The sequence below is a fragment of the Auxenochlorella protothecoides genome, assembly GCF_000733215.1.
Source record: "Auxenochlorella protothecoides strain 0710 unplaced genomic scaffold scaffold24, whole genome shotgun sequence".
NCBI lineage: Eukaryota > Viridiplantae > Chlorophyta > Trebouxiophyceae > Chlorellales > Chlorellaceae > Auxenochlorella > Auxenochlorella protothecoides.
Window position 1 is genome coordinate 62,878 of NW_011934249.1, and position 17,142 is coordinate 80,019.

The window sequence follows — 17,142 nt, forward strand, 5'->3', positions numbered from 1 at the left end:
CCCCCCAAAAAACCATGATCAGGAGCTGAGCAACGACCCCCTGGGCATCCTGCGCCCGGCCGCCAAGCTGCAGCACGGGCTGCCGCTGGCCAGCGCTTACGCGGCGCTGGCGGTCCCAGGCGAGGCCGACTCGGCGGGGCTGGTGCGCCAGCGCCGGCGCCTGGACCTGGCCACCGCCGAGCCGCGGTGGACAAACCTGACGGGGAACTTCAAGGGCACGCTGGACTACATCCTCTACACCTCCGACTCGCTGGTGCCCGTGGCCACGCTGGAGCTGATGGAGGAGAGCGAGGTGAGGGGTGGGGGGGCCGACGGGGGCCTGCCCTCCGAGTTCCTCTCCTCCGACCACCTGGCGCTGGCGGTGACCTTCCAGTACGCGGCGGTGGAGGGCGCCAAGTGAGGCGCGCGGCGACGCGCGCCTTCGACACGGGCCTCGTCGAGTATTCCATACCCCCTCCTCCCCATGTCCATGACTCGACACGGTGCCGATGTAAATATCGACCTCGCATGTTGGCATCCCGGGTGTCGAGGAGCCATGGTGTTGGTCTGATGAGGCCGATGGCTCCCCAATCAGGCGATCCAGGTGATCGGGAGGGCATCGTCGTCGGCAGCAACGCACACCATGTCGCATGCCCAGCCTGAACGATCATGCTACGTCTGTAACAAGCACATCCAGGAACTTCTCACCTGCCCCGAGTGTACCGCCGTCTACTACTGCTCGGACCTGTGCCGGGAGGTGCACGCCTTTGGTGGTGGGCATAACGTGGACCAATGCTTCCGCTTCGCCTGCCAGCGGGAGTCCAGAGGGGTGAGCGGTGTTCTAAGTGGTGGATGTCAAGGTGGCTGTGGGGGAAAGCTGGGAAAGGTGCTATGTTGCCTGCCTACACTGCAGGTCACATGCCCTTCCCACACTCGTCCCACCCTGCAGGCCCTCCTGCAAACATTGGACCCATGCATCCATGGTCAAGCGGTGACCGACCTCATCAGGGCCGGGCCGCAGGCCACACAGTGCGCGTGGCCGGGTGTGCTGGACAGGAGTGCGGCGGGGAGTGTGGTGGACGTCCTAGCCCTCCCCTGGGTCCGCCGCCTGATGGACGCTGCTCCAGATGCGCCAGCCCTGCAACTGGAGTGGCGGCAGGCTGCAGGCCTCCTGGTGGACGGCCTTGGCGAGCGCGCGGGGCGACAGTTGATCGCAGGATGCGCAAACCTCGTCGGACTGTTTCCAGGAACGAGCACGCCCGCCTGCCCTACCACGGCCCCGCACCCCGTCCAAGATTGGGCCAGCCTTTGCCGCCTCTGCGGCGCCCCCGCAGACAGTCCCCTCCGCCTCTGCCTGGACGCCGTGCTGACCGTGCACGGCGCAGCACTGGCGCACCTGGGGCCGGCCGGCCAGGCCACACACCCCGCCGCGCTTTCCTGCCACTTGCTGGGCGCGGCGTGGGAGGTGGGGAGCTGGCCCCAGTTTGCCGTCCTCTCCGCCCTCTGGCCCTCCGTTGCCTGGATCCTGGTCCTGGTGGGGCCTGGGGTGCCACCTCAGCTGGACAGCCGGTCGGTGGCCTGGCACGGGCCCAGATATGCCGGGGGTGGTCCTGGGCTGTGTTGCACCCTGACCTTCAGGCGCGGGCTGTACCAGGACCTCCTCTTTCCCCCTGGCGGGGGGGAGGTGTCATGCGCGGGGGATGAAGGGGCTGGCAGGCTGCGGGAGGTGGACCTCGTGGTGGCTCCGAATGCGGGTGGGTGTGGGTGGGTCATGCTGAATATGCAGGCCCTTGCCTTGGTGATGTGCATTAATCTGCCTCATCAGCTTGTACTTTGGCGTAGGCATGCAGTCTGTGACAGTACCTTGTGTCGTCCCTGTGCGTCAATTCCAATCATGGGCAGCCAGGCCTCTGCCAATCACATGGACCCCAACATGGACTCCTCTTGAAGTTTCTGCCGTCCAAGGCTCCATGCCTGACCTTCCCTGCAGGCCTGGCGGTGTACCCGGAGTGGGCCGGTGCGCTGCGCGCGCTGTGCCGCCTGAGGACCGGTCGCGCGAAGAAGCTCACCGCCCGCTTCACAGACTACTCGGCGGAGGCCGCTTGGATGGGCGGGGAGGCGGTCAGCAAGGTTCTGGGCGGCGCCCCACGCCCTAGTGTCTGTGAAAACCCGTTTGCACAGCCGCTCATGGTTCCGCAGCCCGACCACGACCTGCCCACCCTCAGCAACGGTTTCATCATAGAATTTTGATGTGCAGAGGGGCGCAGGGAGACTTGCTCGCCAGATTTGAGTGTCCCTCTTGAACCGTGGAGGGTGCCGCCCAGGGATAGCCCTGTTGCTTTAAAATATCAAATACCTGGCCCTGCTTGTCCAGTTTACAAGTGGGATGACACTGGGGTCATGCAATGCGGTCCAGTATGACCGTTGTCAGAGTCTGTCAGGCTGTTTGCTGGACATGATGGTGTGGCAGCTCGTTTGATGCAAGGCACGGCAGCGTTGCCGAGAATGGGGAGAGGGTGTGTAGGACACCGGCTGTAAAGCAAGTATGTGATGCGTCACTTGTCGTTTGTCATGGGAAAAGTCAGCACGCACACCTTGATGGGTGTGGTGCAGGCAACAGTGCCCAGTCACCTGTCGTCAGATGGACTCTGGGGAGCAGGGTGCAGGGAAAATGCAATGAGGAAAGCTACCTAGGGGCTACATAGTCACCTTGTCACACTTCCCCACTCAGTAAAGAGGAGGCGCGCCAACTGGGAGAAGGGGGCAACAGCATTCCTCCTATGTGTGCGCTCTCCTCTGCCTGCCTAAGGAGCCATGGCTCTCGTCAGGACAGTTCCTGGCGATCGGTGGGGAGCAGGTGGGCGATGGACTCCCGCCCCGCCCGTGAGATGCGGTGGCATCCCGTCAGGTTCAGGCGCCGCAGATTTGGCATGGCCGCCAGGTCGGCCAGCACGCTGTCCGTGACCTGCCAGCTGTACAGCAGGTCCAGCCGCGTCAGCTCCTGCAGCACCGTCAGCGCCGTGACCCCTGTGGTGTTGCACGGAAAGTGAGAAACTGTGGCTTGGTAGTGGGGAGTCGGTCGCCTTTTGCTCTGCACCATGCACTGCCGTGTCTACATCCCCGGAAAGCGAGCAGACCCTGAGCTAGATGCAGTATGACCCAGTCCCAGATAAGTTAAACGTCTTGCTCTATCTTCCCCACCCCACCTATGCCGCCCACTCCACCCCAAACCACCCACCCACCCACCCGCGTCGGTGATCTGCCAACAGAACTGGAGCTCCAGGGACTCCAGCTTGGCAAGGCGGGCCAGGGGCCGCACGCCGCCGTCCGTCAGCGTCATGTTCTGCAGCGACAGCGTGGTCAGGTTGGAAAGCCCGGCGGCCAGGCTGGCCAGCCCCTGCTCCGTCAGCGCGCGGCAGGCCTTGAGGCGCAGCTCGCGCAGCGAGGCCAGCCGCGCGACGGCCGCAGCGCCCGCATCGCTCACCGCGCCGCAGTTCTGGAGGTGGAGTTCGGCGAGGGGGGGGGCGGTGCCATCGTCGCCGGCGGCGCCCCAGGCCCCGAACCCGCGCCCCTCCACCCCGGCGCAGTCAGAGAGGTGCAGCGTGCGCAGCGCGGGGAGGCGTCCCAGGGCCGCCACCCCTTTGTCGGACACGCTGTCGCAGCCCTGCAGGGAGAGCGTGGCCAGGCACGGGTGGGAGGGCGGCCCGGCGGCCAGCATGGCGTCCAGCCCCGCATCCAGCCCGGGCACGCCGTGGCAGCCGTGGAGGGAGAGGAGGCGCAGGTCGCGCAGCGGGCGCAGCGCGCCCAGCGCGGCGCCATCCAGCTTGCGGCAGCCGCAGAGGAAGAGGGACTGGAGGGCGGGGCAGGCGCCCAGTGCGGCCAGCGCGTTGCGGCCCTCCAGCCCCAGGCAGTGCTCGGCGCGGAGGGTGGTGAGCTTGGCGGCGCCGGCCAGGGGGCCCAGGTCCTCGCCGGTGAGCAGGCGACAGCTGCTGAGGTCCAGCGAGCGGAGGTCGGGGAGGGAGGCCAGGAAGCCCAGCGCGCCGCCCGCCAGGCGGTCGCACAGGCGCAGACTGAGGGACTGGAGCGCGGCGCAGGCGCCCAGCCCGGGCAGTGCGCCGCCGTCTGGCATGTAGACCCCGCGGCAGCCCTGCAGAGACAGGCGCTCCAGGTTCCTCAAGCCTGCCAGCCCGGCCAGCCCCGGGCCCGTCACCTGCCAGCAGCCGTCCAGGAGGAGGGAGCGGAGGGAGGCCAGGCGCCCGACCGCGGCCACGCCCGCGTCGGTCAGCGCGTGGCAGCGGCGCAGGTCCAGGGTGTGCAGGCCGCCGGCGGCGGCCAGCGCGGCCAGGCCCTCGCCGCGCAGCTGCTCGCAGGCGCGGAGGTCGAGGCGCACGAGCCTGGGCAGCGCGCCCAGCGCCTCCGCCCCCGCGTCGGTCAGCTGGTGCCAGCCGCGCAGCGAGAGGTCGGCGAGCCTGGGCAGCGCGGCCAGCGCGCCCAGCTCGGCGTCGGGCACGGTGGCGCAGTTCCACAGGCCCAGCGTCTCCAGGCTGGCGCCCAGAGGCGCCAGCGCGAGGAGGCCTGCGCCGGTGAGCGCAAACCCCGCCAGGTCCAGGTCGGTCAGGCGGGCGCAGGCGGAGCCCAGCAGGCGCAACACGGCGTCGGCCTCGCCCGCGGCGCCCGCGCCGCAGGAGCCCAGGCGCAGGTGGCGCAGGCGGCCCAGCGCGGGTCCCAGCGCGGCCAGGCCGCGGCAACTCACCCCCGCACACCCCGTCAGGTCCAGGCTGACCAGCAGGGGCAGGGCGCCCGGGGGGCGCGGCGCCGGCAGCGTGCGCGTCAGGCGCGGCGGCGAGGCGCGCGCCGAACCGAGCAGCAGGGCCGGGCTCGGCGGGCGCGGGCGGGGCGGCGCGTGCACCGCCGGGTAGCGCGGCGGCGCGCCGCCCCCAGCGCGGCCAGGCCCAGGTCGGAGAGGGGGAGCCCCGCCAGGCTGAGGCTGCGCAGGCCGCGCGCGGCGGCCACGTGGCCCAGCGCCTCGTCGGTCAGGCCCGCGCAGCCGTCCAGGCGCAGGTCGCGCAGGCAGCGCATGTCGCGCAGCGCGCGCAGCGCGGCGTCGGCCAGCGCCGCGCGGCAGGGGGACAGGTCCAGCTCCTGCAGAGCGGGGAAGCGGGCGGCCAGCGCCTGGAGCCGCGGCGTGCGCGGCGCCAGCGAGGCCACGGTGCGGGACAGCGACGCGGACCAGGCGCGGCAGGCCAGCCGCGCACAGCACAGGTCGCGCGGGGCCAGCCCCGCGCACACCGCGCCCATCACGTCCGTGGGCAGGCTGGACCAGGGGGGGTGGGGGCCCTTGCTGGCGGGCGGTGGGCACGGCGTCGGCCAGGCGAGGCCGGGCTCGCAGGCGTCCAGGCAGCACTCAGGGGCCAGGCCGGCATCTGTACCGGTCCAGGTGGGGGTGGGGTGAGAGTATGAAGACACTGCCGGGGTCAAGACACCGTCTGTTCCCACGCCGCGAGCAGGGCCGGGGTGTTCATCCCACCCCTACATTCATGACCCTGGCGCGCTGCCAAGCCCTAGGAACTCCGACACCACATCCTCACCGGGGGAGCAGTACGGGAGGCCCGACGCCATGAGGCCGGCGGGCATGCGCTGTTCACTATACTTAGCTAGTGGGTCGACATCCACGCGAGCCTCCTGGCCCCCTCTACTCCGACAAGTTTTATCGGATCGGGAGATGCGGAGAGGGATCCTCCCCACAGACCCTCCTGCCGGAGCTCTATAAACGACGCTGTCGCAAAGCTATTCTTTTAATTATTGAGAGGAGTCTCGGGCTGCTTGAGTCGTCGTGGGAGGGGTGCTCTGGGTGGGCGCCATTCCATCAGGAGAGTGGCAGGACTCCGTGCAGTCGTCAATGGAAGGCAGGAAAAGGGACACCTCAGCACCCTCCGATTCGAGCAAAAACAATGCCCTTTTCTCGCCACAGCGCCTGCCAATCGAAAGTCTTAGTCAAATCATCATCATGATGGGAAGGCTCATGGTGTGCACGACCGTGCTGGCCCTGGCTGTGGCCATGACAGCCAAGGCCTCGGACCTGCAGATCACCACCCTGTAAGCCGGGATTAGCCTGAGGGCAAGTTTTGCGCCTGCATCAGTCCTATTTCTCCTATCGTACCATTCACACTCCCATCGCAGGCACACCCCGCCGTCTTGCGCTGTCAAGGCTGCCAAGGGAGATGGCGTGTCGGTGCACTACCGGGTAAGCCATTGGGTCTCCTGATGGGAATGCCTTGACAGAATTTCTTCGAGTATTCATGGTGTACTTCTATTCACCGCTCGCTGTAAGCTGGGCGCAGGGCACCCTGCAAGCCGACGGCACGGAGTTCGACTCCAGCTACAAGCGGGGCCAGCCCATCTCCTTCAAGCTGGTGAGGATGGGCCCTTGTGACTGTATTTGGCATTCTGTCTCCTTCCTACAGATGGAGCGGCATGCTCGAGGAAAACAGGAGCTGAAACCCGTGCTCTGATGCCCTCCTCACCAGGGTGTCGGCCAAGTGATCAAGGGCTGGGACCAGGGTGTGGAAGGTGAGGAGGGAGCATTGGGCAGCTCGTGCTGTGCAGCGGTCAGTCAATGGCGCTCAAGGGGCGGACGTCGTTTCACGCGGCTCTGCTTCACCGTTATTGCCTCCATGAATCCACTCCTTCGCATCGACAGGCATGTGCATTGGCGAGAAGCGTAAGCTGGTCATTCCCCCTGAGCTCGGCTACGGTGCCCGAGGTGCCGGCGGGGTAATTCCGGGTGAGTGGTGGGGACAAGGAGGCAGGTGCTTGCAGGTCTGCTCTCAGGGGACGTCACCTGCCGCTCTTCTTGTATGACCGGCTCACAACCAGTCATCCGCGTGCTGTGCTGCCCACCACTCCCCTTTTGCAACGCCAGGGGGCGCCACTTTGGTGTTCGAGACAGAGCTGGTGAGCATCCAAGGCAAGACCGAGACCATCTCCATCTAGACTTTCAGGGGGAGTCCTGAGGAACCTGGGATGGGCATGCTGATGGCTCCTCACCGGTACCCCAGCATTTCATCCTGCCCGGCTGCCCATGCACGGCATGTGCATGCACCCTGCTACTGGGTGCAATCGACAACAACGCAGAAAGAGGTGACGTGCGTCGGGAGGGGTCGGGTGTGGGGTCGAGGAACGGTTCTTTCAGGCTCCAGTGGGGAGGGCGACACAGGCTTCTCGAGCGCTCATGGCCCCGGCAGGCTTTCCACCGAGGCCACATCTGCCGCCACAGCGTGCGTCAGACGCCTCGTGCGTCCTTTGGCCTCAAAACCCTCAAGCCCAGCGTCGGCTGCTGGAGGTCCGGGAGGAAAGCGGGGCCATCACGCTGCCGCCACTGGACGTGCGACTAGCGAGTGGAGCACCTGGGGCCGCTCTGACTCCGGCACCGCGCCCCGTGTCCACCCGGGGGGCCACGCTTTGGCCAGAGCTCAACCGGCTGCTGGGCAGGGGCCCGGGGCCGCCGTCCCCCGTGAGGGAGGCCCTGCGCGACTCACCAGACTGGCCTCGTGCCGACATGGGACTGCATTGAGGGGCCGATGAAGGCGGAAAGGGTGACATTTCAGTGCAGAGAGGCCGCGGATTGTGGCGACTTGGGTTCCCAGTCGGCGCCCTCACCGGGGGATGCTGGAGGTGCTGGAGGGGGAGGAGCGGGCGGGGCGCGCCGTCGCGGGCGGCGGCGTCAGCCCGGGGATCCTGCTGACGCGGGACTGCATGGGGAGGGGGGTTGTGTGGGGGGTGTGACTGAGGTTTGTGGTGAGGTCCAGAAGCCCTCGCGTCCCTCTTCACTTCCTGGGCCGGTCCACGCCATCACCACGCAGCGCCCCCAGCAGCGCACACTGCTGAGAGAATCTCAGCCCCCGCCCCCAATCCCCCTTTCCCAAGCGAATCCCACACACCCCTGCGCCGGCGAGGAGGGGGGATCGCCCCGAGGCCTGGCTGGCCGGGGAGCCCGTCGCCCTCGATCAGCCCGCCCAGGTTGAGCTTGGCCATGGCCGGCAGCATCCGGCCAGCGGCGGCCTTGCCGAGGCCCTCCGGCGGCGGCGGCGCGGACGCTGCCGTGCGTGCCGGACCCGGCGCCGCCGAGGGAACCGGTGCGGAGCCAGGCTCTCCTGCAAGGACCGGCGCGGCGCCCGGCCCCGCCTCGGCGGCCCGACACCCCGCCGGAGCTTCCCCCGTCGCGGGGCGGAAGGCGGGGATGCCGCCGGCGCCCTCCCCTCCAGACCGCTCCGCCGCGGCCGCCGCCCTGCCCTCCGCCGCCATGCGGTTGGCGGCGGCCAGGGCCAGGTGCAGCGCCTCCACCTCGCCCTCCAACTCCTGGCAGCGCGCGGAGCGCTCGGCCAGCGCGACGCGTGCGGCGGCGGCCTCGCGCTCGTGCCGACCCGCCGCGTCCCGCGCCTCGAACACCGCGCCCGGCTCCGTGTTCTTCCTGGCCGCGCCCAGCGTGATCTCCGTCACGCCCTTGCCGAAGTTCAGCGTGGACAGCGTCTCGCTCAGGCTGGAGGCCTGCGCAGTGGAGTTTGGGCTCGAAGCCGGCGCGAACGTCCCAGTGAGAAGCCATCCCCAGCGCCATGCCTGGCCACACGCACTCAGCATCACGAGGTGCTGGGCGCGCGGGGGAGCATCCCCAGCGCCTCGCTCCCTCCTCCTTGCTGTGCTGGCCCCATCCACCCCACCCAACCTCCTCGCCGCCACCCACCTCAGGCGCCACGTGCACAAACATCATGGTCTTGGCCTGGCCCGCCAGGGAGTCCTGGAGCAGCTGTGTCAGTTTGGAGTCGCGGAAGGGGATGTGGGCCGACTTGGAGGCCAGGGCGTGCATTACGTTGCCTGTTTCAGGGAGAGGGAGGAAAGAGGGGGTGGTGGGTTTGAGGGGACCGGAATGCCACCAAACAAGGGCGAGCAAGCCTTGCACAGCCCATCGCTCAGCGTGCAGGTCGGCCGGCAGGAGCCTCAGGACAGGCCGCCGGCATGCCAGGCGCAGCGCTGCACGGTCGAGGCGCTGCATCAGCCTGTCTGTCGGCCCCACGCCTGCACCGTCTCCACCCGGCCCCACTCCCGCACCACCTTCTCAACCCACCCAGGGCGGACAGGGACTTGTTGATGTGCTGCGCCTCCACCAGCTGCTGGCCCTCCGCGCCGCTCTTCCCGATGCGCTCCGACCCGGCCAGGTCGATGAGGTGGAGGCAGGCGTGGGTGCGTGCGCGGGTGTTCAGGCCCTCGCCCTCCACCAGGATGGTCAGCACTGTTTGAAGGATTTGTATCGGGGGGAGGGAAAGGAAGGGGATGCAGGGTCGGTTCGCGGCGCCTGCGATGATCCAGCAGCCATCCCATCCTGGCGCCGGCATGGGCGGACTCTCTACTGCCGCACGCAGCCTCCCTGCCATCGCAAGCCTCTCCCCCCTCGCACAGCCCTCCCCCGCCCCCTCTGCACGTCACGTCCCAACTCCCCACTGACCCTGGTGCGAGCGGCTGCTGCGCTCGTTCATCCTCGTCTCGGCCACCGCACGGTTGCGTGCCCCCAGCTCCATCACCCGCAGCACGTCCTCCGTGCACTCCACCGTGACCTTGGGTGCGGGGGAGGTTGTGGATGATTTGGGAGTCCGTCGAGGAGTCCAGGGTGCCACACCAGCTGCTGGCGAAGATTGCGCTACTGGATTCGCTCCGGCTCGCTCCGTCCCCTTGCCTGCCGGGCTCAAGGTCACCCCCCCCTTCCCTTCATCACCACCCCTGTCCACACACGCCCCCCCCCGCCCACCTGCGTGGCGTCGGGGACGTTGACCCCCGAGCGCGCGGTGTTGTTCAGGGCCAGGCTGCGCGCCTGTCCCCCGGCCGCCGCGCCCTCCACCAGCAGGTCGCGCAGGGTCTCGTTGTAGATCTCCAGCAGCTGCACGCGGATGGCGTAGCGCGCATCGGCGGCGCGCTCCGTGCGCAGCGCGAACAGGTCGTCCAGGGTGCGGTAGTTGACGCCGCGGCCCGACAAGCGGCCCACGTCCGTCCCTGACATGGTGTGTGTCTTCCCCGACCCGGTCTGGCCGTAGGCAAAGATGCAGACGTTGTAGCCGTCCAGGACGGAGCGGACCAGGGGCGCGGTCTCGGCGTACACCTCCTCCTGGTCGGCGGACTGCCCAAACACCGCGTCGAAGCGGAAGTGGTGCCAGCGGCCGTGGCGCGCGGAGTACACGCCCAGCGCGCCGTCGGGGCCCGGCTCCACCACGCTCGCCCCGGCGTCGCCGGTGGCGCCGGCGGGACGCACGCGGCAGTACACGCGCAGCGCGCCGCGCGCGTCCTGCACCGCGTTGTACAGCGCGCGGTTCTGCGCCGCCACGGCGTCGTACCGCGCCTGCAGGCCCTCGAAGGCCGCCAGTCTGTCCCGCAGCCCGGCCAGCTCGGCCTCGGCGGCCGCAGCGCGCGCCGAGGCAGCTGCCTGTGCGCCGAGCAACGCGGCCTCCGCCTCCGCCAGCCGCGCCGCGGTCGTAGCCGCCTCCGCACGCGCCGCCTCCACGTCCGCGCGCGCCGCCTCCAGCTCCGCCCGGTCCATGGCGGCGGCCTCGCGCGCGATCCCCGCGCCGGCGGTGTCCGGCGCGGCGGGGCCCTCGCGCGCGCTCGCCGCCCGCGCCTGCGCCTCCCTCGCCTCCTGCGCCTGCGCGCGCCAGCCGCCCATCTCCGCCTGCAGGCGCGTGATCTGGCGGCGCATGCGCTCCTGCGCCTCCTGCGCCAGCTTGAACTCCTGGTCCTTGGCCAGCAGCCGCTTCTCGTACTCGGAGGTCAGGTTGCTGAGCACGCTCTCCAGCACGGGCCCCACCGCGTCCAGCGCGTAGGCGGGGACCGGCGCCTGAGTGCTGCCGGCCTCGGCCTCGTCGCCCCGTCGCGGCCCAGCGTCGGGCGCCGGCGAGGAGGCGCCGAGGCCCATGCGGCTGCGCAGCATGTGGGTGCAGGAGCGCATGAGGTGGTTCAGCCCGTCGGGCGCGTCGGCCGCCGCCGCGGCCAGGCCGTGCTTGGCCACCAGCTGCGCGGCGGCCGGCGTGAAGCTGAAGCCGGGGCGGGGGGGCGGGGTCGGGCGAGGCGCTGCCTGGCCAGGGCCCGCACCGGCGGAGGCGCGGGCGCCCGAGGCGGGGGAGGGCAGGGGTGGCAGGCCCTGCCCCCCGGGCGTGCTCCAGGGGCCGGGGGAGGACCGGGGTCCGGGGGGCGTGCGCCCCGCGGCCAGGTCCCGCAGTCCCAGGATGCAGCCGGCCACGCCGGGGCGCTCCTCCCCGCCCTCCTCCAAGTCACGCGCGCTGAAGGTCTCCCCCGTCAGGTCGCGCGCGACGCGGATGAAGTTGGTCACGTTCTCGAAGGTCTGGATCACATCCCCGGTGGCATGGGAGGGGGTGCCGGAGCCGTCGGGCATGGCCTCCACGACCTTGAGAGGGTGTGTGTTGGGGAGATGGGGGTGGTGAAGGGGGTTGGCACCAAGATAAGGATGTATACCCAAAATAGAGCCCTTTATGACAGACATAGGATCCGCATCCCGGTGCTGGCGTCTGCATGGGCAGGACCAGGCTGCAGGACCCACCATCATCCCCTCACCCAGCCACAACACCAACAGCAGCCCTGAGGTACCTTGGGAATGGACCCCGGGCGCAGCCAGTTGACCAGGCGGCACAGGGTGACGCCGTCGGCCAGTGCGCGGCGGAAGGCCTGGTCGGTCTCGTGTGGGACGCTGACGCCCAGCGCCATCCCGATCCACTCACTGGCGGCCCTCCGCTTGCTGGCGGCCCTCTGGGCCCTGGACTCGATGTGATTCCCGCCGGAAGATTGGGAGGGGGAGGGGGAGGACCAGCCGAAGCCCGGTGTGCCCGCATCCGAGGGCTCTGGCACGACCAGCGCCTGGGGAGTGTGCGTGGAGAGGGGCCGGCGTAGATGCTCGGTCCCTAGCTCGGGCGCGGAGGACAGTGCACGATGAGCGGTAGCAAGTGTAATCAAAATAATCCACTCACCGTGAGTGGCGAGGTGTGAGATGCCATGCTGGCGGTCGAACAAGTGCCAAAACGTCTCGTCAAGCACCGACTCCGCTGACAGCCATGGTCACTTTGAAAAGTACGACGCTGCTGCGAGAAGAGGCGGGATACTCCTATTCCCACGGGACGGTACAGATCAAAGCGTCGATCTTCGCCGTTGCCTCATGCCGTGGAATTCTGGAGCACATGAGAGGGGACATTGCCAGCCAGCAGAGCTGTCGCGGAGAGAGTTTCGGGCAGTATTGTTTCCCGCCAGAAAGCAGAGCGCGCGCAACACCCCGGAGCACCATCCCGCATGCTACCATATGTTCGGCACAATGACCTGGGAGTCGGTCCCCCTGGCGTCGCTCTGCATCCATTACCTCTCAAACTGTGCATGCAGTCCGGCACCACGGCTCGTTGAGGATGGCAAAGGCTGGGAATTGGCGTGGGCCTCGCGCCCCGCCCAAGTCCAACCGTGAAAGGGAGGTTGAGAATGACGTCTTCGAGGCTGAGGATAGCGAGCCTGAAGAGGAGAGGCTCAAGAACAAATACGATGTGAGGGAATACCTACGTGAGGGCCAGAGATGGTCACAGTAGTTTTGCTGCTCTGCTTGGCCACTCTGGTGGCACCCTCCAACGTCGGGTTCCCCTCCTCTTGATGTGCAGCGCGTGGATAACTATGAGTACGAAATGCCATCCGACTTTGAGGATGAGGAGATTGACGAGGACACAGCTTTTACAGGTGGGTATGCATGCTTCATGCCCGCCTCTGCCCATGGTTGAGGGAGTAGAGAGAGGCGTTTGGGCACTGGCCCTTTGGCAGCATGCCGCATGACACGCCATCCTCGCTCACCCTCCTGCAGCCGAGGATAACGCACTGTATGGGCACATGTTCGAGGGTGGTCCCAGTGGCGAGGAGGGGGAGGAGGGGGAGACGACTGACGATGGCTCAGATGCCGATGGCTCTGACGCCGACATCAATCTTGACAGCGACGAAGAGGATGCTCAGAGCGGGCACGAGCTCGACGATGTGTTTGATGCGTCTTCCTCCGAGGTGGGTGGAGTTGGTGAGGGCTTGTCATGGACTGGAACTGGAGGAATTTGTTACGTGTGGGGATTGCTCTTGGTAATGTGTACATCCCTGGGTCTCGTGATTCAGTGTTGGTATCTTTGTGTATCAAGGTACACCCCACGAAGCCCTTGGTGCCTGCAATGGCAATTTCCAGAAGGAGTGACTGGGGTCGTGTAAATCATTACCCCAGTGCTCTCCATCCCCTTTTCAGGAGGAGGGCAAGGAGTCTGATGACGACGTAGAAGCTGGCACTGCCCGCGGCAGTGGGTCTGGGAGCGGGCAAGAGGATGAGGAGGATGACACCGCCCACGCCGCCCTCCTGGCAGCAGTCACCGAGGGCGCCCCCGGCAAGAAAGGGAGGAAGGAGCGCCGCGCCGTTGTGACTGAGGCCTACCCGGAGGCCGAGCACAACATGCCCAATGCAGGTGACTGTGTGACAGGACAGGAGTGTGCGCTGGGGATGATTTAGGATACAGGGCAACGTGCCATTCGCGGCCCTCTCTTCATGCGCTGCTGTCTGCATTGGATGTTTCTTTGGGCATCCGAGGAAGGCTTGATGTGCATGCCTTCCTTTCCACATAATCCAGACAGCATTGTCGGACCCCGCCCAACTGCCTTAAATCGCTAGCCCTGCGATGCAATGGGACACTCGCGGCCTCCACCCATGGCCCCCCTCCATTCATTTATGTAGGTGATCTCTCTGTCAGCGACCTGCTACAGGGCCTAGGCAACGCCCAGACCAAGCTGGGCAAGGCCCGCAAGACCCTGCTGCGCATGGAGGCCAAGGAGTCGGCCGTGGCGCCGCCGCTGCCGGGTCTCATCCGGCAGCGTCTGGAGCGCAAGGCGGGGTGAGGGACAAGTGGGAGTAGGAAGAAGTATCAGTAGGCTGGACAGGGTCCATGCTGGCCCTAGAATGAGCAGCTGGGGTGAAATCGGTCTCAGGAGGAGGAGAGGAGAAGTTGGGTCCTGGTGTGAGTTGAAGCCTTGCTGACAGCAGTTTGAGGCCCAGGCCCCAAGGGAAACCTATCCGCCGCGGTCTGATGCCCCCCCCAACCTTACCCGCTCCCAGGTATGAGGCGGCCAGCAAGGACGTCAGCAAGTGGCGCCCGCTGGTGAAGGCCAACGCCGCGGCCCCCACCATCCACTTCACGTCGGACAAGGCCGCAGTGCACACCACCACCACCGTTGCCGGGCTGGTGGACAAGCACGCGCCCGTGACCGGTATGGAGGCCGAGGTGGCGGCAATGCTGGCGCGCGCCGGCGCCCACTCGGACCGCGCGCTGGCCGAGTCGGAGCAGGCGCTGGCGGCGCGGGTGAGGGGCGCGGCGGTTGTTGTACCAGATTATGGTGGCGTGGGGCGGCTGGGATGCGGTCCTGGCAAGATGCCTGGCCCCCTGACTGATCCATACATTCCTACCGAGCCACCCCATAGGAGCTGACCATCGAGGAGCTGAGGGAGCGCCAGAACCGGCTGGCCAAGACCCGGGCGCTGCTGTACTACCACGAGGCCAAGGCCAAACGGCTGAAGAAGATCAAGAGCAAGGAGTACCGGCGCCAGATGAAACGCGCCGACCGGCGCAAGGCCGACAAGTTGGGGGCGGAGGAGGGCGGCGACGCCGCCGAGGCGCTGGTCGCTGCCGAGGAGGCCGAATTTGCCCGTGCCAAGGTCGGTGGCGGGCTTGGTGGCAGTGGCAAGGGTGGTGTGTGCATGCGAAGGCGCATGAGAATGTGTGAGAACGGGTGATGACCCACGCGCAAGTGTCTTGAGTGGTGCACTGTCCTGCATTGCGCTGCTGTGCTCGTTGCATGCCCTCCTCTACCTTTCATCCTACGCTTGATCATGGTTGTGAGCCGAGAATGGCCCCGTCATGTTTGAGCACTATGTCGTGCATACCCTCCCAAAGCTTCCCCATCCTCTCATAAATGCACAGTCGGTAATCCCCCCCCTCTGATCCCTCACCCGCAGGAGCGGCTGACGCTGAAGCATCGGAACACCTCGCGCTGGGCGCGGCGCGCGCTCAAGCGCGGCGCCAACCTGACCGACGACGCGACGCGCGCGGCGCTGGCCGAACAGCTCCAGCTGGGCCAGGAGCTGCGGCGCAAGGTGGAGCGACCCGACCGCGGCGGCGCCGACGGCAGCGATGTCTCCACCTCTGCCAGCGACGAGGAGGAGGACAGCGAGGAGGAAGGCGGGGAGGGTCGGCCGGCACGGCGGTCCAAGCTGCACCGTACGGCGCTGGACATCCTGGAGGGCGGCGGGGACGAGGCGGGCGCCGAGGCGGGCGGCCTGCTGGCCCTGCCCTTCATGAAGCGGGCGCGGGAGAAGCAGCGCGCCGCCGCGTTACAGGCCGCCGAGCGCGTGCTGGCGGAGGAGGAGGGACGCAAGGCCGAGGGCCGGGCGCGCACCTCCGGCCGCCTGCAGTTCAGCGGCGACGGCGGCGCGGCGGCGGCTTCCGTGCGCCCGGTGGCAGCGATCGCCGCCGGGGAGGACAGCGACCTGGAGTCTGACGAGGATGAGGACGTGGAGGCCAAGGCGGCGCGCCTGGCCCGCCACCTCAGCGCCGAGCGACGCGAGGAGGGAGTGGCCCAGGCCGCGGCGGAGACCGCGGATGTGCGGGAGCCGGCGACGGTCCAGGGACGGGCAGGGGGCGGCGGCGGCGACCCGCCCGCCGCTGGGTCGGCACAGCCCAGACAACACTCCTCCGCGGGGTTTGTGGCCGTGGCCGCGGGCGCCGGCCGGGCATCCACGCGCCCCGCAGTGGAGCGCGACGACCTCTTTGCCCCCAGCACGTCTGCGGCGGCCAAGACTTTCCTGCCGTCGGGGTCTTTTGCTGGCGCCAGGAAGGGGTACACCTTCAAGAAGGGCCCGCAGGGCGTGGGCTATTACATCGACGCAGCAGGAGAGGTGCCGGCACCCAAAGCAAAGGGCCAGGTGCAGCAGAAGCGGCAGCAGGGGCAGCAGACTGGGCCCACGAAGAAAGCGAGGAGCGGCGATGCAGGGAGGGCGGCGCAAGAAGCAGAGCTGGGGGATGACAGCTTGAAGCCTGCTGAGGTGCGTAGCGCGGGGAGGGCTGGAGTGTCAGGTGGGTTGTCGGAGGAGAGCACCTGGCATTGCTGGACCCGCTCGCCCACCCCTTCCTCACCCGCTTCCTATGTGGATTGCAGAGCGCGGCCGCCTACACCCAGGACGACCTCATCCGCATGGCCTTTGCCAACGATGACGTGGCGGCGGAGTTTGCCGCGGAAAAGGCCTCGGAGGTGGAGGCCGAGCTGCCTAAAGTGGAAGGAGTCGGGACCCTGCCCGGCTGGGGCAACTGGGCGGGGGCCCAGCGCGAGCCCGCGTGGATGGCTGCCGCCCGACGCAAGGCAGAACAGTGAGTGGGCGTCTGGGTGGGTGGGAGTGTTTGCTCTGGGTCTGCGACCTAAGCGTGTGCCTGTCCCTGGTCCAGGCTTCAAGATACAAAGGCAAGGGAGGGGCCTGCGGGAGCTGAGCCCTGGACTGCACTCTCTCTCATCGAGCACTCCCCAACCCCAACCTTCAACCCCTGAGTTGCAGGCAGCGCGCCGCGGCGGCGGCCGCGCGCAAGGACGCCAAGATGCAGTACGTCATCCTCTCCGAGCGCTGGGACAAGGCGGCGGCCAAGTACCGCACCGCCACGCTGCCCTTTCCCTACGACTCCAAGGAGACCTACGAGCGCGCACGCCGCCAACCCCTGGGCAAGGAGTACAACACCGACGCCTCCTTCCGCGATCTCACGCGCCCCGCCGTGGTCAAGGACGCGGGCGTCGTCATCGAGCCACTGCGGTACACGCCCGACGCGGCGGCTGCGGCGGCCGCGGCGCCTAAGCGCGCTGCCAAGATGCCGGTCAACAACGTCGTGGGGGGGAGGATGAGCCAGGGGCGACTGGCCAAGTGATGTGTATGTCCTTTCCCTTTAGGGATTTCGGCACCTTGGAACAGGCTCGTTGTACTTGTATACTCACAGATTTGCCGGCGGCATCTGTGAGCCCTGGATGGAGACATCATCAGTTCAGATGAACACCAGAGTCACCGGGGGGTCCATTGGA

At 67.9% G+C, this 17,142-nt stretch overlaps 7 protein-coding genes across 7 annotated transcripts in view; 4 read left to right on the forward strand and 3 right to left on the reverse strand.

Moving 5' to 3' along the window:
• Positions 1–400, forward strand: part of F751_2453 (Carbon catabolite repressor protein 4-like protein 2) — a gene marked incomplete at both ends in the record, with an annotated part of 3,211 nt that extends 2,811 nt beyond the window's left edge. The window contains one exon of the mRNA XM_011400205.1: positions 23–400. Within this exon, the coding sequence (XP_011398507.1) occupies positions 23–400 (378 nt within the window). The remainder of the gene's footprint in view (positions 1–22) is intronic.
• A 222-nt stretch (positions 401–622) lies between these two features.
• On the forward strand, positions 623–2,229 carry F751_2454 (hypothetical protein; the record flags this gene model as incomplete). Its single annotated transcript, XM_011400206.1, has 3 exons — positions 623–808; positions 929–1,733; positions 1,970–2,229. 3 exons carry the CDS (start codon positions 623–625, stop codon positions 2,227–2,229), a joined length of 1,251 nt encoding a protein of 416 aa, XP_011398508.1.
• A 574-nt stretch (positions 2,230–2,803) lies between these two features.
• F751_2455 (EIN3-binding F-box protein 1) lies at positions 2,804–5,598 on the reverse strand (the record flags this gene model as incomplete). Its single annotated transcript, XM_011400207.1, has 4 exons — positions 2,804–3,006; positions 3,247–4,757; positions 5,111–5,402; positions 5,568–5,598. 4 exons carry the CDS (start codon positions 5,596–5,598, stop codon positions 2,804–2,806), a joined length of 2,037 nt encoding a protein of 678 aa, XP_011398509.1.
• A 388-nt stretch (positions 5,599–5,986) lies between these two features.
• Positions 5,987–6,972, forward strand: F751_2456 (FK506-binding protein 2; the record flags this gene model as incomplete). The annotated part of the gene is made up of 6 exons (XM_011400208.1): positions 5,987–6,075; positions 6,160–6,223; positions 6,321–6,392; positions 6,507–6,549; positions 6,680–6,763; positions 6,902–6,972. 6 exons carry the CDS (start codon positions 5,987–5,989, stop codon positions 6,970–6,972), a joined length of 423 nt encoding a protein of 140 aa, XP_011398510.1.
• Positions 6,973–7,702: 730 nt separating this feature from the next.
• On the reverse strand, positions 7,703–12,026 carry F751_2457 (Kinesin-4; the record flags this gene model as incomplete). The annotated part of the gene is made up of 10 exons (XM_011400209.1): positions 7,703–7,730; positions 8,246–8,526; positions 8,720–8,850; positions 9,101–9,265; positions 9,479–9,587; positions 9,779–10,238; positions 10,749–11,029; positions 11,258–11,422; positions 11,623–11,889; positions 12,000–12,026. 10 exons carry the CDS (start codon positions 12,024–12,026, stop codon positions 7,703–7,705), a joined length of 1,914 nt encoding a protein of 637 aa, XP_011398511.1.
• Positions 12,027–12,182: 156 nt separating this feature from the next.
• F751_2458 (hypothetical protein) lies at positions 12,183–12,398 on the reverse strand (the record flags this gene model as incomplete). Its single annotated transcript, XM_011400210.1, has 1 exon — positions 12,183–12,398. The coding sequence occupies one exon, from the start codon at positions 12,396–12,398 to the stop codon at positions 12,183–12,185; it is 216 nt and encodes a 71-aa protein (XP_011398512.1).
• Positions 12,399–12,425: 27 nt separating this feature from the next.
• Positions 12,426–16,991, forward strand: F751_2459 (U3 small nucleolar RNA-associated protein 14; the record flags this gene model as incomplete). Its single annotated transcript, XM_011400211.1, has 11 exons — positions 12,426–12,557; positions 12,669–12,744; positions 12,866–13,056; positions 13,286–13,499; positions 13,766–13,922; positions 14,144–14,387; positions 14,507–14,740; positions 15,041–15,685; positions 15,839–16,126; positions 16,240–16,448; positions 16,631–16,991. The coding sequence occupies 11 exons, from the start codon at positions 12,426–12,428 to the stop codon at positions 16,989–16,991; spliced, it is 2,751 nt and encodes a 916-aa protein (XP_011398513.1).
• Between the last annotated feature and the right edge of the window lie 151 nt (positions 16,992–17,142).